The 15,718-nt window shown below is 58.4% G+C and overlaps 1 protein-coding gene across 13 annotated transcripts in view; it reads right to left on the minus strand.

The window, feature by feature from the left end:
• The window catches only part of MYO9B (myosin IXB), a 107,823-nt gene that overhangs the window by 1,484 nt on the left and 90,621 nt on the right, over positions 1-15,718 (minus strand). For 7 of the 13 annotated variants that reach the window (XM_070792578.1, XM_019963912.2, XM_019963907.2 and 4 more), the window contains 18 exons: positions 13,950-14,855; positions 12,527-12,599; positions 12,232-12,350; positions 9,757-9,890; positions 9,306-9,496; positions 7,432-7,530; positions 7,146-7,319; positions 6,998-7,039; positions 6,708-6,819; positions 5,742-5,812; positions 5,137-5,329; positions 4,644-4,772; positions 4,274-4,379; positions 3,871-4,002; positions 1,849-1,972; positions 1,316-1,363; positions 842-984; positions 44-171 (listed from right to left, as the gene is read on the minus strand). In XM_070792578.1, coding sequence (XP_070648679.1) covers positions 44-171; positions 842-984; positions 1,316-1,363; positions 1,849-1,972; positions 3,871-4,002; positions 4,274-4,379; positions 4,644-4,772; positions 5,137-5,329; positions 5,742-5,812; positions 6,708-6,819; positions 6,998-7,039; positions 7,146-7,319; positions 7,432-7,530; positions 9,306-9,496; positions 9,757-9,890; positions 12,232-12,350; positions 12,527-12,599; positions 13,950-14,855 — 2,924 coding nt within the window. Of the gene's footprint in view, positions 1-31; positions 172-837; positions 985-1,315; positions 1,364-1,848; positions 1,973-3,870; positions 4,003-4,273; positions 4,380-4,643; positions 4,773-5,136; positions 5,330-5,741; positions 5,813-6,707; positions 6,820-6,997; positions 7,040-7,145; positions 7,320-7,431; positions 7,531-9,305; positions 9,497-9,756; positions 9,891-12,231; positions 12,351-12,526; positions 12,600-13,949; positions 14,856-15,718 lie in introns of all 13 variants that reach the window. The other 6 variants (XM_070792577.1, XM_070792575.1, XM_019963909.2 and 3 more) reach the window with 5 other exon arrangements.

Here is a 15,718-nt window from a genome sequence, read left to right on the forward strand (position 1 = left end):
TGGACACGGGAAGGAAAAAAGCAGACTCTACCTTAATACTGACCTTCGGAGGCCCCCCGCCCAGCCCGCTCTTCCAACAGGCTCTCGGTGCTGGCCGACGTCTCTGAGTCCAGGTTCTCCTCATCGGAGCCCCGAGGGTCCAGCTCTGGCAGCCGATACGTGATGTCCTCCCTGGGGATGAAGGGGGCACAGTGTCCAAGCCTGCTCCATGGTGAAGGACTGCCCCGTGGAAAAGTGCCAGGCCAGTAGGGGACAGAGTAGGTTATTCTGCTCCTTGATGGGACTCTCTGCTCCCTAGCATCCCAAACCACACCCCACCCCAGATGCCCCTGGCTCAGTGAAGTTCATGTGAGCAAAGGGTCAGATTGGAGGGAAACCAGGCATCTGTGACTTAGCTAGCGAGGAGTTTCTGTCTCAGGACCTTAGCACATGCTGTCCCTTCTGTCTGGAGTGCCCCAGCCTACTCCTAAGGACAGGGTGCCCAGGTGGCCCGGATTACACCCGACCTCCTGGCATAATTTGTCAACTGCATCTCTGTTCATACTTCCACCCTGACTGGACAATAAATTGGTGGATCACCCTAGCTGAGGCCAACTTTAGGTTCAGGCATCATCCTTGTGTCCTCTCCTTTCCCTGTGGACCACCATGATGGCCAAGTGGGGGGTTTAAACAGTCCTAGGCTGTGTTATAGGACAGCAGTGCCCCAAGATTGGACCCTGGACCACAGGGCTGAGCCTAGCCCATCAACCTCCTAACAGCCAGACTCCCTCTAGTGGAGGGGCCAGTGGACGGAGACCAGATAGGGCAGCTGAGGGTGGTGAGGGATCAGAGCGACACTTGCTTCTCCTCTTTGATGGACTGGATCCGCTCGATTAGGATCTCCTTCTCCCGATCCTCATCGCCACCAGCTGCTTCCTCCTCCTGCAGCACCCCCAGCTCCTCCGGGCCACTGCTGCTGCTCCCCCGGGCCTTGGGGTTCTTCATCTGCAAAGAGATGCAGCATGTCTGGCCAGCCCCTCTGGGTGCTTGCAGATGCGGACAGGGTGGTACGAGCAGCTCTGGGGGAGGTTAGTTCTGACATGGAAATCTAGGCTTAGGCTTCTCTGGGGATCATGCGGGGACCCAATGGCCAGTACTTGGCTGATTAGTTGTCTTCAGCACAGGCGATCAGCAGGCAATGAGGTTTCCCCAGCATGCACTTCCGGAGGTTAGGACACGCTCGGCCTATTCTACGAGGACCCTAGGGGCCAAGAGGAACCCCAGCATGCACCGCACCGGGAGACATGTGAGGAGGATGGACCGTAGGTGTACATACCAGGACCCCCTCATAGGGAGACGAAAACCCCAGTTTGAGAGGCCATGGCTGGGGGAGAGATGAAGAGAGGGTGACCACACAGGGCCATGACCAGGGCATAAGTGTTAGTCATGGGCATAAGGCATGTCTGACTGTGGGGACAAGGACAGGGTTCTCCCACAGGAACCTGAGACTGGCCCCTTATCCTCCTTTCCGCCCCCCCCACCCTAAGCCTCTTCTGCTGTGGGTGTTTCCCTGTGGGCGGGGCCTAGGGTTGTGGCTGGAGAATGACCAAGAACCCTACCAAGTAGGTGACAGGTTTCTCCCCCACTGCTGAGAGGAACAGCCGACCTTGAGGCTGGTCTAGGATGGTGGTCTTTTGGCCGAGGTGAGGAATTGGCCCCTAACCATGCTGCCACGAGGCCCCAGGTCAGGCTGTGGCCAAGGATGTGTGCTGGAAGTGTGCGCTGGGCAGACAAGTGAGACTCCGCCCACCGCCCGAACCCCGCCCCCGCCCAGCTCCACCCACCAAAGCCCCGCCCAGCATAGCTCACAGCATTCTGGCGCAGCAGAGAAAGCCTTCGGCAGGCCATGCTCTCAGCAGCCTCTAGCTGGCTGATCTCCTCCATCTTCACTTTGTACTTCCTCATCTGTTCTTTGATCAGCATCTCCACGCACCTGTGGAGAAGGCTGCTCGGCTACCGGCCCGGGATGGGGGCGGGGGATGGCCAACGTGAGGGCCCCACATCTAGAGAGATGCTGGCCAAAGACTGGGGCATGGTGGCTGAGACAGAGACCCAGAGACCAGGCAGGGCTACAGGCAAGGCTGTGGCTCCCATCGTGGCCCTGGTTCACTCACTGTGTGATCTCGTGCAGTTCACCCCACCTCTCTGAGCCTGAATCCGTCTAAATAAGCCTCCTCCTTTGAAGGAGGAAGTAGAGTACCATGTGGGCCGTTTACCCCATGGGCTGTAGGCAGCTGGCCCCAAGGGCTCTAGAAGTCAGTTGTGACCCAAGACACATCTGCTCAGTGGTCAGGCCAGCCTGGAATGGTTGCTGGCCGGTGGAATGGTCAATACCAGGGCAGGGAGGGCGTGGTGGGATGGGATGGGGTCAGTTTGGATGGAGAGGCAGTCAGGACAGGTCTCCTACTGTCAATCACAGATTAAAAAAAAAAAAGTACCAAGTTATGTGCTGGAAGAAAATCTGTCAACACCACAGGGCTGGCTGCCCGCATAGTGTCAGGGCCTCAGCGGGCTCTCCCCTCTGCCTGCCAGCTGCTGTTTATGCCTGGGGGAGTGCACGGTCAGGCACAGCCCTCAGGCCTGCCTGTGTTCACCTCGTGACACCACTCTGGGTGACAAGCTCTTCCTTTTACAACTCACCGCCTAAACAGTGTCCTCTTAGTGATGGACGTCTGCTGGCGCCCTTCTGAGTCCTTTTTCTTTCATTCATTTTAATTTTTTATGGCCATACTGTGCAGCATGAGAGATCCTAGTTCCCTGACCAGGGATCGAACCTGAGCCCCTTGTGTTGGAAGCTTGGAGTCTTAACCACTGGACTGTCAGGGAAGTCCACCCTCCTGAAGAACTTTCTGAGAATTTTGAAGATCATTTGGTGGGAAGAAGGAACCTTGAGACTATTGCTCCTTTTTGCTGCCGGTTCCCACTGCTCCCAGAGGCTGGGAATGTGGGGTTCACCATCTGTCCCTCACCCTGGACTGGGGATGAGGCATTTCTCCCCGGTTTTTGGGTTTTCACCCTCAAAAGAACTCAGGAGTGATGCTCTTGCTGCTGGAGGGGAGATGCTGCCAGGCCTCCTCCTGGGTCTGGACGTGTGTCAGCCTCAGGATGCCCCCACAGGGCCCGGCTGCTTCCTGCCCTTGTCTGTCACAAGAGCACTGTTCGCCCATCACAGCAGCCAGCGCACATGTGGACTTTGTCAGGAGTTTGGGTTTAGTATGACTTCCTACATGACTTCAGAAGAAAAGAAGGAAGGGTAGAGAGAGCAAATGAAGTCCATGTAGGACCCCAGTGCTCAGGACACCTCCTGGGGTAGTGGTGGTGGTTTAGCTGCTAAGTCGTGTCTGACTCTTTGCAACTCCACGGACTGTAGCCCGCCTGGTTCCTCTGTCCATGGGATTTCCCAGGCAAGAATACTGGAGGGGGTTGCCATTTCCTTCTCCAGGGGACCTTCTCCACCCAGGGACTGAACCTGTGTCTCCTGCATTACAGGGGGATTCTGTATTCAGTGAGGAATCAGCGAAGTCCTCCTGGGGCGGGGGGGGGGTGGTGTGTGTGTGTGTCTGTGTGTGTGTTTGGTTGCACTATGTCTTAGTTGCAGTACATGGGATCTAGTTCTCTGACGAGGGATCGAACCCGGGCCCCCTGAATTGGGAGTGCAAAGTCCCCTGGGGTATGTTCTTCTGAGTTTTTCTCTGCGGGCACATTTACATGTTACCGAGGCTAGGCCATCCTAGGATTCTGGAGCAGGCTGTCCTGTTCAGTTGTGGGGTCCCTGGCTGGGTTGCTCTGGGTGTGTGTTGGGGGTGGGGGCTGCCCAGTCCTGGCACTCACGTGGTGATTTTGAGGACATCCTTCATGCTGATCAGGGGGTCTGAGTTGTCGGGGCATCGCAGGAGGCAGGGTGCGAAGATGATGGCCAGCGCGCTGGGTGACATGCGGTTCACATCCTCGAGCAGGGCCACCCTGTGTGGCAAGCGGCAGTTAGGGGGTGGCTGCAGGGAGACCCCAAACCAGAGTCCAGAGGCTGGGGGGTCACTGTGGGGAAACTGCTGCTGCAGGTGGGAGGTGAGAAATGCTGGTTTCTGCGGGGTGGAGAGAAAGGTCCACAAAAAAGCTGGACCCCCCAACACAGGCTCATGCCTTGGCAGGGAGCCACCCCCAGAGAACACTACAGCGGGGCTCTCGCTGGGACCCCACTCCCCAGACAGCCAGCAATTAGGGCACGGGCACTTGCTTGACCAAGTGGAAGATGAGCCGCTCCAGGGAGTTGTGGTTGGCTTCTGGCAGGTGCTCCAGGACGGCGTAGATGGCAGCCAGCTGCTCCTGCTTCTCTGGGAGCTCTAGGAGGGTCCCGGGTGTCAGCGCCTCGTGGCCCCCACTCGATGGACCCCAGGGCGCCTGCAGCCTCCCACCGTGTAGGGCCTGGGGCAGTGTGTGTGGCAAGGAGGCAGGGCCACAGAGCGGTCCTGGGCCCAGCCAAGGCCTCGTTTTCTCAGCTGGGGAGACGGGGGTCCCTCCTCCCTGACTGGCCATAGCCGAGGCTCAAGCCTCTGACCCCTGCCCTCGACCAACCGCCCGCCCTCACCACAGTGGTGGGGACTCACCGACGGCATGGAGGAAATCACCATACTGGGCGAAGGTCATGAGGGGCTCAGGCAGCTCCCGCAGCCACTGCTTGAGCACCCCGGTGATGGCGTGGATGGGGAAGTTCTCCAGTTTGACTGCCGTGGGGTCTGCAGGGTGGGCGCACGGGCCGGTGAGCGTGAGGAAGGGGGGCGGGCTGAGCCTGGGGCCCCAGGTGGCGCCCTCCCACCCTTGACACTTACCTGGCTCCGTCCCCTGCCTCCCCCAGCACCCACCTCCCACATGCATGCTCAGTTGTTCCCTTGAGTCTGACTCTTTGTGACACCATGGACCGTAGCCCACCAGGCTCCTCTGTCCATGGATTTCCCAGGCAAGCATACTGGAGTGGGTTGTCATTTCCTTCTCCAGGGCATCTTCCTAACCCAGGGACGAAACCCAGGTCTCCTGCACTGGAGGCAGATTCTTTACTGCCTGAGCCACCAGGGAAGCCCACCCACCTCCCCCAGCACCTACCTGTCTGCAGCGCCTGCCGGAGCTCCCTTGTGCGGTTGGCGGCACCCGACTTGCGGTAGAGGCCCTCGGTGTACAAGCCGTGCATCTCCACGTGTTCCAGAAGCTTCTCCAGCACGATGGGCACTGAGACCTTGTCGCTGGTCAGGCTGTCCACGCACACGCCAAAGTGGCCCGACTCAGCGCCTGGATCAGTCTGTGATGGGGAGTGGGACGGGTCAGGCCTGGGCTGGCTGCCTTCCCCGTCATCCCCTGGGCCTCCTCTGTGGCCTCCGTCCCTCCCTGCCCCTCATTCTCCCTTGCAGACCCGCCAGAGGTGCTGGGCTGTGGAGGTCCCTTGACGGCCGCTGGCAAGGGGTCTCTAAGTAAAGTGCCGCAGTGCAGCACTGAGGACCCCACCTCCCCTGTGTGCAGGGGGAGGGGGAGTGGGGCCGGGGTCTGAGATGCGCACAAGCCCGCTCCCAGCTTTGGGGGGCGCCCAGGTGCTGACAGGACCAGCGCCCCGCCGCCAGCTCTGCGCTCTGGCCTGATGACCAGCCTTTCCCCCACATCTCTCAGGACGGCCTCCCTCGGGTATTCTGGGAAGTTCCCAGCCTCAGCAGGCTCACCTTCTTCCCGCACACGATGGAGCAGGCCTGAATCTTGTGCATACACTTCTTGTGGCAGGTGGTCTTGCACACTAGGAGGTCATGGTGGGGGTGGTGGGAGAGGGTGGTCACCAACAGTGCCACAGGGACTCGGGGTCCTGCGGCTGCCTGTCCCGGGGTCTTGGGACAGTGACAACCACCTAGGCATTTATTATGGACACGAGGTGGCAGGCTCCTCACACAGGCCGAGGGGAGAGGAAATTACCCTGGCCTGGAAGGAAAGCCAGCCCTGACTGGTTCTGGCAGGAACACAGACGTGCTAGAGGCCTGTCTGGCCCGGCCTGGGCTTCCAGGGGACGACTGGGTTCCCACCCAGGCTTGGTCACCTCCTGGCTGCCCGACTGGGGGCCAGCTGGGTCATTCTGGGCTGCACTTGTCTCTCAGGGTCCCTGTGGGGACTGACTGGCCTTGCCTGGCACATGAGGAGGGGCTGGCAGTTCAGGCAGTGAGGGCAACAAGAACAAATACGGCCCAGGGGGACTTGGCCAGGTGGATGTGCATAGGGGTGGCTGCGGAGTTGGGGGAGGCCTTGGGGTCGGCTGAGGACCGGCCTCTGACCAGCACGACAGTAGCGGTGGGGTGTGAGTGGGTGAGGCGCGGCCTCACTGCCCCGTGGTGAGGGGCACTGTTCTTTTTTTCTGCGTATTTATTTTCGGCCGCATCCTTTGGTATGTGGAACTTCCCTGACCAGGAATCAAACCTGTGCCCCCTGCATTGGAAAGGTGGAATCTTAACCATTGGACCACCAGGGAAGTCTGGGGGCGGTGTTCTGAAAAGACTGGTCCTGTAGCTGGGCTGAAGCCCCACAGTGAGGGGCTGGGGATGCAGTCGGGGCGGGGGTCAGAGGGTGTGGGGCGGGCATCCAGGGGGGCCTGGGGGTAGGTCAGGGGGTGCGATGGGGCAGGGGGCCAGGGGAGGGGCACTCACCGCTGCAGAGCAGGGCCTTGTCCATAAGCCAGATGTAGGAGAGGCACTGCTCACAGGACTGGGGGATGCTCACTTGGTAGCTGACAAACACGTGCCCATTGTGCTGCAGGACCTGGGGTGGTGGGGGCGGGGGGTGCTGAGTGGGCACCACAGGGGCACCACTTGGTGGGGACGCCTCCCATGGCATCTCAGGATGGGGATCCCTTAGGGCTGGGTGGGAAAACGCATGCTTCCCTGGGTGCGTGCGCACGCACACACACACCCATGCACACGAGGACACGCATACTCACAGCGCGTTCCTGCTTCCGCTTTTTCTTCTGAGCTTTGCTCTGCTGTGAGAGAGCACAAAGGCCAGGTCTGTGTGGGGCCCCCTGGAGATACCCCCGCAGCGACATGCCGGCACAGGGACCCTCCCGCACACGGAGCGGCCGCACCCACCTTGGGAGGCTCGAAGTCGTTCTTGGTGTGCCCGCGAGTGAACTCATCCAGCAGCGACTGGAAGAGGTTGAGGACCAGGTTGGTGTCCTTCTCGCCGCGCTCGGCTGCCAGGTTGCTCACGACGATCTGGTAGTTCTCCATGAGGTCCTTGTAGCCCACGTGGATCTTCCCGTTCTGTGGGAACGCAGGCTGTGACCCTCCCGTAGGACGGATGGATGGCGGTGCCCAGGCTGGGGAGGGGTGGGAGCTGCCTCGGGACCCCTCCCCGGGTCTGGGCTGCACGTACGGGCACGGAGTACATGGTCTTGAGGTTACTCCGGAACTTCTCGGTGGCTTCGATGAATAAGCTTTCAATGGGAGTCTTCTGGGAACGCAGGTCGTTCACCTGGAGAGGGAAGGAGAGACCCGCTGACCCCGCGTTGCCTGGAGCCAGGCATCTGGGTGGTCACCGCTCTGCCCTGTCCCAGGTCCTTCCTTGGCTCCCCTGGGAACCATTCGGGCCCTCCTGTCAACCCTGGTTTCTCTGGGATCACTTACTGTGGGTGTTGAGCAGCAATCCTGGCCTCCCCCAATAGATGCTGGGAACGCTTCCCAGTTGTGAGAACCAAAACCATCTGCAGATGTTGCCAAGTGTCCCCTAGAGGCAGACTCAGCCCTGGCCGAGAAACCCTGGTTTAAAAGGGCCCTTCCTGCTGCCCGGCACAGGCGCTTACTCCTGGCCACAGCCCAGGACTGGGGCTGCCTCACATAGCCTGATCATCTTAACCCTTTATTGTTCCTATCAGCCTGATGGCGCCCTCTGAAGCTCTCAAATGCTGCTCTGTTGGCTGTGGGGCTGCCTGAAACTGAGGTGTGAATACACCTGATTTCTTTACCTTTACTGCACACATGTGACTAAGTCAAGTCAGTTGCGACCCCATGGACTGTAGCCCGCCAGGCTCCTCTGTCCATGGGATTCTCCAAGCAAGAATACTGGAGTGGGTTGCCATGCCCTCTTCCAAGGGATCTTCCTGACTCAAGGATGCAGCCCTCATCTCTCACACCTCCAGCACTGGCAGGTGGGTTCTTTACCATTAGTGCCACCTGGGAAGCCCCTCTAGTACACAGTAAGTGCTCAATCATTGCCTTGCACTGAATGCATTTTGTAAAAAAAAATTTTTTTTAATTAATTAATTTGCCTGTGCTGGGTCTTGGGAGCTTCCTAGGTGGCTCAGTGGTAAAGAATCAGCCTAAAATTGAGGAGATGTAAGAGAATTGGCTTGGATCCCTGAGTCAGGAAGATCCCCGGGAAAAGGAAATCGCTACCCAGTCTTGCCTGGAAAATTAGTCCACAGGGTTGCAGAGTGTCAGACACAACCGAGCATGCACGCAAGCTGGGTTTTAGTTGTGGCGTGTGGGATCTAGCTCCCTGACCAGGCATCACACCTGGGTCCCCTGCATCGGGAGCTCAGTGTCTTAATTGCTGGACCACCAGGGAGGTCCCCAAAAGTGTTCTAGATAAAGTAATTTGTGCACGATCAACTGCAGTTGCGTGGTAGGGCGAGGAACAGCCTGGCGGCACTTGTGTGTCTGCTGTTCTGTTTAGAGGGTCGTTCTGGAGGCCAGTGCTTCCTCACGTGGAGGAAGCAGGAAACTGCCCCAAGGGGCACTGTGAGACAGCAAACCAAGTGTCTTCAGTCGGCAGATCGCAAATGTCCTGGCAGGAGCCGCAGGATAAAACGCATCTGCCAGGCGCCCAGCCCACGTGTGCACACGCCCGTGTACGCGCGACGATTTCAGTGGGTGAAGCGTGGGGCTGGGTCCCAGAATCAGATGCTTCGGGTTGACACGGCTCCTCACACTCTGTGCAGTCCTTGTAGGAAGGCACACATTTGCCGGCGTGTCAGTATGTGTACAGAACAGGACGACTGCAGGCTACAAGTCATCTCACGGGAATCCTAGCTGGGTTTTGTAGAAAACCAGCAGATGCCAAACACAGACAGAAGCATGTGATCTCTAGAACCTTCTGTGTGTTGGAACCACGGACCCGGCCTTTCTGTCCCCACACGATAAGGGCTTTGGTGTGAAAACTACCAAGGGGCAGCGGCCCTGGGGGGTCTGGGGCCGCTCTGCGTGGGACCCCTGCCCCCAGTGTTCCTGGCCCAGGGCCCCACCGCCCACCTTGTTGAGCAGGAATTCATCCAGGTACTTGAGCTCATTGGCGTTGGTGATCTTGCGGAACACGGACTCTCGCCACTTCTCCGACACCGTGATTTTACCAATCTTGAGGTTTCGGTTCTTCTTCCCTTTGCCTCCCGGCTCCTTGGGGTGCTTCTCACCTGTGGCATGACGGTGCTGGTGGCTGGAGGGGACTGGAGGGGTGGGGAAGGGGGCAGGAGAGGCTGGTAAGCGTGGTGGGTTTCTGGGGAGGACGCGGTCACCAGCATGGGGAACCAGGGCCCCATGCCCCGCACACTGAGTTCTGTGGCCAGAAAGTGCCTCTGGGGATGGGGACCAGCCTGAAACTGTGTGACCAGGGCTCAGCCCACAGCTGACTCAGGTCCCCGCCTGGGACGATCCTCAGTGGACCCAGGGGCTCTGCTCTCCATCTCTGAATCTGGGAATCACCAACCTTCTAGATTCTTCTTTGTGGTGGCAGCTTCCAGGATGGCTTGCCCAGGTATGGCGCTCTCCGTCTCTTCTCCACCCTCTGGGCTGAATTTCTTATCCTTGTTCTTGTGAAGGAAAAGTCTTTTAAACGTGGATCTATAGGAGAAAATAGGGGGCTCTGCTTAAGTCTCAGGAAATGAAGGCAGATTTGAGGCCAAAGGGTCAACCTGCTGTTAATGAGAAATAGCCCTTTCACTGGTCACCAATGGCAGGGGATCCCATTAAAAATAAAGTTGGCTTGTGTGAACTGACAGGGGAGTCGGGTGGAAGAGTGAGATACCGAGCAGATGTCACAGTGTGACCCCATTTTCACATGTAAAGAAAACTGAGGACTTCCTTGGTAGGCCAGTGGTTAAGAGTCTGCCTTTAAGTTCAGGGGATCTGGGTTCTGTCCCTGGTTGGGGAACCAAGATCCTGCATGCCTCAGGGCAGCTGAGCCCACTCGCCGCAGCTACTGAGCCCTCACGCTCTGCAGCCCTTGAGCCACAACTAGGGAAGGTCATGTGCCACAGCAGAGGAGAGACAGAGAAAAATCCCGCTCTCCTCCCTCCCCCAAGATATTTTTATAGGCACAAGGTTTCTGTGGGGGGACTCAAAGAATAAACCCAAAATCATATACTGTGGATGCTGGGTGTGTGATGGGGTGAATGATGACCACCCGCCAAAGATTTGTTCATGTGCTAACCCTCAGGGCCTGTGAGCATGACCTTATCTGGGAAAAGGGTCTTTACAGATATGACCACATGCTATGGACTGAATGTGTCCTCCTAAATCTGTATACTGAAGCCTAACTCCCAGTGTGATGGTGTTAGGGATGCTGTGATAGTTTGGGAGGTAATTAGGTCACGAGGGTGGCGCCCTCATGAATGGGATTAGTGCCCTTTTAAGAGACTCGAAGAGCTCCCTTGCCACTTCCTCCGTGTGAGGACGCTGTGAGAAGGCCTCTATGAACCAGATACCAAATCTGCTGGCACCTTGACCTTGGACTTCCAGCCTCCAGCTCAGTCTGTGGTGTTTTGTTACAGGGGCCTGCATGGACTAAGGCACTGAACAAAGGATCTTAAGATTCCCAGTCATCCTGGATTACCCATATGGGCTCTAAAGCCAGTGACAAGTTATCTTCATAAGAGACAGAAAGTGACTTCCCGGGTGGCTCAGTGGTAAAGAATCTGCCTTCCAATGCAGGGGACGCAGGTTTGATCCCTGGTTGGGGAACTAAGATCTCACATGCCTCACGGCAACTAAGCCCAGCACTGCAACTACTGAGCCTGCGCATAGCAACCGAGACCCAGCGCAGCCAGAAAAAAAGAGAAGAAACGGGAGAGGAGAAGAGTGTCACGTGAAGACGGAGGCTGAGACTGGGGGAGGGGGTGCAGCCACAAGCCAAGGAGTGCCTGCAGCCCCCAGAAGCTGGAAGAGGCAAGGAGGGGTCCCTCCTTGAGATTCTTTGGAGGGATACACGGCCCTGCTCACGTCCTGATTTCACACTTCTGGCCTCCAGAAAAATGAGAGAGTATGTTCCTGTTGTTTGAAGCGTCCCTGTTTCTGGTACTTTGTTTTGGCGGTGGGGGTCTCCCCAGAGTGGGGGGCTCTCTTCCCACTGCAGTCCGCTCATTATCCTCAGGCTCGCATTCACTGTTTGATCAAAGCTCCCCAGTCCCAGGGCCCAACGTCTCTGCTCTGTGAACCGCCTACATCTCTGTGGCAGGGACTTTTTGGGGATAAAGCTGTGACCGATTTTGTGATTCAAAGACCTGGAGGGTTCCCTGACATGGGGATGGGGGTGCTGGGAGCTAGTGATGATTCTGTTCATGCGTGCTGACTCGCTTTGGTCGTGTCGGACTCTGCGACCCTATGGACTGGAGCCCACCAGGTTCCTCTGTGCATGGGATTCTCGAGGCAAGAATATTGGAATGGGTTGCCACGCCCTCCTCCACGGGATCTTCCCGACCCAGGGATTGAGACTGAGTCTCTTATGTCTCCTGCATTAGCAGGTGGGTTCTTTATCACTGGTGCAACCTGGGAAGCCCGGTAATGACTCCATAAATGGCCAAAGGGACACTGCCTGTGGCCTCAGGGGTGACCCACACTGTCTCCATGCTTCAGTGGGAATCATTTCATCCCGATGCAGCAACAATCTGTGCTCCACGTGGGTTTCTCTTCATGGAACTGCCAAGTAAATGCCCCCCAACTGAGCTTCCTGAGTGTAACTGGCTTATGGGAATTCCCTGGCAGTCCAGTGGTGAAGACTCGGCACCTTCACTGCTGAGGGGTCAGAGTCAATCCCTGGTCAGTGCACTAAGAGCCTGCAAACCGAGTGCCCAAAAAAAGCAGCAGCAGCAAGAGCGGGATTGGCTTAGGAGACTAGACTGCTCTGAGACTGAAGGCCCTGGACATGCTGGGTGTACCCAAGCCCACCCCCAAACCCTACACCTACTTAGACTCGGCGGAGCCTGGGGACAGGCTGGCGTCTGTCCCTGAGGCTGCGTCGGCCGACTTCTTTTTCTGGATGGCCAGCTTCTTCGTGCTGGGCTCCCCATCTGTTTCTGCAGAAGGCTGTAGGGGAGTGGGGCTGGGTGAGCAGAGGCAGGCGGCCTCGCTAGAGGGAAAGCAGGGACTCCCCCGGTGCCGTCGTGCCTTCTATCCACCGTTCGCTTCTGGTGGTGCCAGGGCAGCTGAGACAGAAGTGGGCTCGGACCCTCAGGGGTGGGAACCGCCGCCTGAAGCTTTACCTGAGTCTTGGTCTGGGATGGAGACAGGAGGAGCTTGGAGATGTCACTCGTGGAAAAGGAAACGCGCCTCTCCCTGTGAGATCACAGAAATGTGGCTTTTACTGACAAGGGTGAGCAGGAGACATGTGGGGTTGTCAGGACTGGGGGCGGGGTGGTGCTACCGCCATCTGGTGGGTGGAAACCGGGGATGCTGCTCTGTACCTCAAGGGGTTCAGGACGGCCCCCACCACAGAGATGGAGCCAGCCCCAGAGGCCTGTCACCCCGGGGCCAAGAAAGCCTGTCCTAGAGGAAGGTCTGTGTCTTCCTCCACCTCTTCTTTCCTTTGGAGAAGCCAGCCTCTGCGACAAGGGGCTGGGTCTTGGAGTCACTGATATTTAGCTTACTAGGGGTCCAGGGTCTACAGTTTTTCCAGTAGTCACATGTGGATGTGAAAGTTGGACCATAAAGAAGGCTGAGCACTGAAGAATGGATGCTTTTGAACTATGGTGTTCAAGAAGACTCCTGAGAGTCCCTTGGACTGCAAGGAGATCGAACCAATCAATCTTAAAGGAAATCAACGTTGGATATTCACTGGAAGGACTGATACTGAAGCTCCAATACTTTGGCCACGTGATGTGAAGAGCCAAAGCATTGGAAAAGACCCTGAAGCTGGGAAAGACTAAGGGCAGGAGGAGAAGGGGGTGACAGAGGATGAGATGGTTGGATAGCATCATTGACTCAATGGACATGAGTTTGAGCAAACTGTGGGAGATGGTGAAGGACAGGGAAGCCTGACGAGGTGCAGTCCATGGGGTTGTGAAGAACTGGCCACAACTTAGCCAATGAACGAGGAGAAGAAGGGGCCCACGTGTGTCGGCAGCTGCTCCTGCAACCTGTAGGTGTATGTGCGCAAGCACCCCACCCTGCTGATGAGGAAGCAGGTCCAGGCAGGCTGCAGAGGGGGACCTCAAGCCGAGGGGCCACCCCCCACAAGGCTGCAGAGGGGGGACCTCAAGCCGAGGGGCCACCCCACACAGGGCTGCAGAGGGGGGACCTCAAGCCGAGGGGCCACCCCCCACAGGGCTGCAGAGGGGGGACCTCAAGCCGAGGGGCCACCCCCCACAAGGCTGCAGAGGGGGGCCTCAAGCTGAGGGGCCACCCCCCACAAGGCTGCAGAGGGGGGAACCTCAAGCCGAGGGGCCACGCCCCCACCAGGCTGCAGGCTTTCTGTGTGAATAGGGATCATTTGGGCAGGGCCTTTGTCTTTCCCAACCTTTCCTCCAGTCCCCTGCTTCTCTGGGGCTGCTGCCCGACTGCTGTCGGCTCTCGGGGCCTGAACCACATGTGTTTCTGAGATGCATGATGCTGTGCACGGCTGTGCAGCCACCCCCACTTCCCCAGCATCCCCAGCCCTCGCTCGGACAAAGGAGGGTGCAGGCTTACTCTGTGGGCGTGAGGGTGGCCCCCACGGCCCGGTGCCGCTCACTGAGGTCCAGGGACTGACTCAGCATGGTGTTGCTGCCCGTGGTCATCAGCTTTTTGCCCCGCCACAGCTCTACGGCGTTGGCCAGCCGCTCAGTGTCAGGATCCCGGTACCGCTGAATCTGTGTGGAGCCTCCAGGACTGTCAGGCCTCTCCTGGGCCCTGGGGCCGATCCCCGGCTTGCTCTTGTCCTTGGGGGTCTCCGGGGTGGCACTAGGACCCAGTACGGTGACCCTGCTGTCCAGGGCCAGGCTGGTGGGTCGTTCCTCGTGGCTGGGCCTGGGGCTCCCAGCCTGGGCTGCTCCCGAGTCCAGGCTGCTCGGCGCGGCCTGTGGGGGCACCTGAGGCTGCTTCTTGGGGGCCGCCATCTCCATCTCAGTCCTGGCATCCGAAGGGCTTTCATCTTCCCTGCCCTCCTTTCTGTCTTCTGGGAGGCTCTCCTCTGACCCTGGGACAGCCTTTCCAGAAAGTTCTCTGAGGGTGTGCTCATCCTTGCAGGACTGGATGTGCTTGTTCTGGAGCTTCACGTGCTCCAGCCCCCGCTGTCGCCGTGACTCACGCTTCTCTCGGCTGCGGGGCACTTTCTCTCGACCTTCAGCTGCGTGTTTCTGGGTTGGGGGCGCCTTCTCCACGCTCGGGACCTCCTTCTCAGGTTGGCAGCTCTCGGCTGGGAGAGCCCCATCGCTGAGGCACACCTCGGGCTCCAGGTCCAAAGGCTTGCCCTCTGTGGAGGGTTCTAGGCCCTGCTCGGGTTCTGGCCCAGCTGCCTGGGCCAGTCCGGCCTCGACGGTTTCCTTCTTCGCGGCTTGCTCGGCTTCCCTCTCCTTCTCTTCAGCTTTCTGCTTCTCCTCCACCATCCGGCTGAAGCTGGTGGGGTGGGGGAGGAAAGGAGGTGGGTTTAGGAGCAAATCCACCCAGGGCATTGGGGAACCCTGTTCCACCTGCAGGTACAGGGTTGGGGGGGGCCAGGCTCCCCCTCTGCCAAGGGGTGTGACCCTGGCCCCTAGAGATGCTTCTGGAAAGGTGGACCCATCCTCAGCCAGGAAAGGGGGGAGACAGGGAATAGCCTCATGTTGTCATGGGCACTGCTGCCTAATGGAAGACCTGGGGGCGGGCACAGGAAGCGTCGGCGAGGCCTACAGCACCCTTGTACTCAGGTCTGCTCAGCCCACTTGGTAGTGAGCGAGACCGAGGTGGTGTACTGACTACTGACACTTTTTCCAGTGAAAAAAGTGAAAAGTGCTGGTTGCTCAGTTGGTCCGACTCTATATGAACTGTACCCCATGGACTGTAGCCCGCCAGGCTCCTCTGTCCATGGGATTCTCCAGGCAAGAATACTGGAGTGGGTAGTCATTTCTTTCTCCAGGGTATCTTCCTGACCCAGGGATTGAACCTGGGTCTCCTGCATTGCAGGTGAATTCTTTACCATCTGAGCCATCAGGGTCAGGGGGACCTTTATGAGGTTTGTTGCAGGAGGGATCTGTTCAGAACTCCCTGAATTCCTCTGGGGTCCCTGGCCTGGTGGACTCCCTGTGAGTGGGGACAAGGGGGCCCCCCTGAGGGTTGGTCCCGGTGGCCTGAACCCTCTGAGTCCAGGTGTTCTGCTCAGTGGCTGGGGGTGGGCAGGTGCAGTAGGCGGGTGGGGGGGTCCTCTGGCAGAGACTGAGTGCTACCAATGGTGACCTGGGGTTGCCATAGGTGCCACCTACCAGCCCTGGAGTGTCTCTCTA

This window comes from Bos indicus, chromosome 7, assembly GCF_029378745.1.
Source record: "Bos indicus isolate NIAB-ARS_2022 breed Sahiwal x Tharparkar chromosome 7, NIAB-ARS_B.indTharparkar_mat_pri_1.0, whole genome shotgun sequence".
In the NCBI taxonomy this organism is placed as follows: Eukaryota; Metazoa; Chordata; class Mammalia; order Artiodactyla; family Bovidae; genus Bos; species Bos indicus.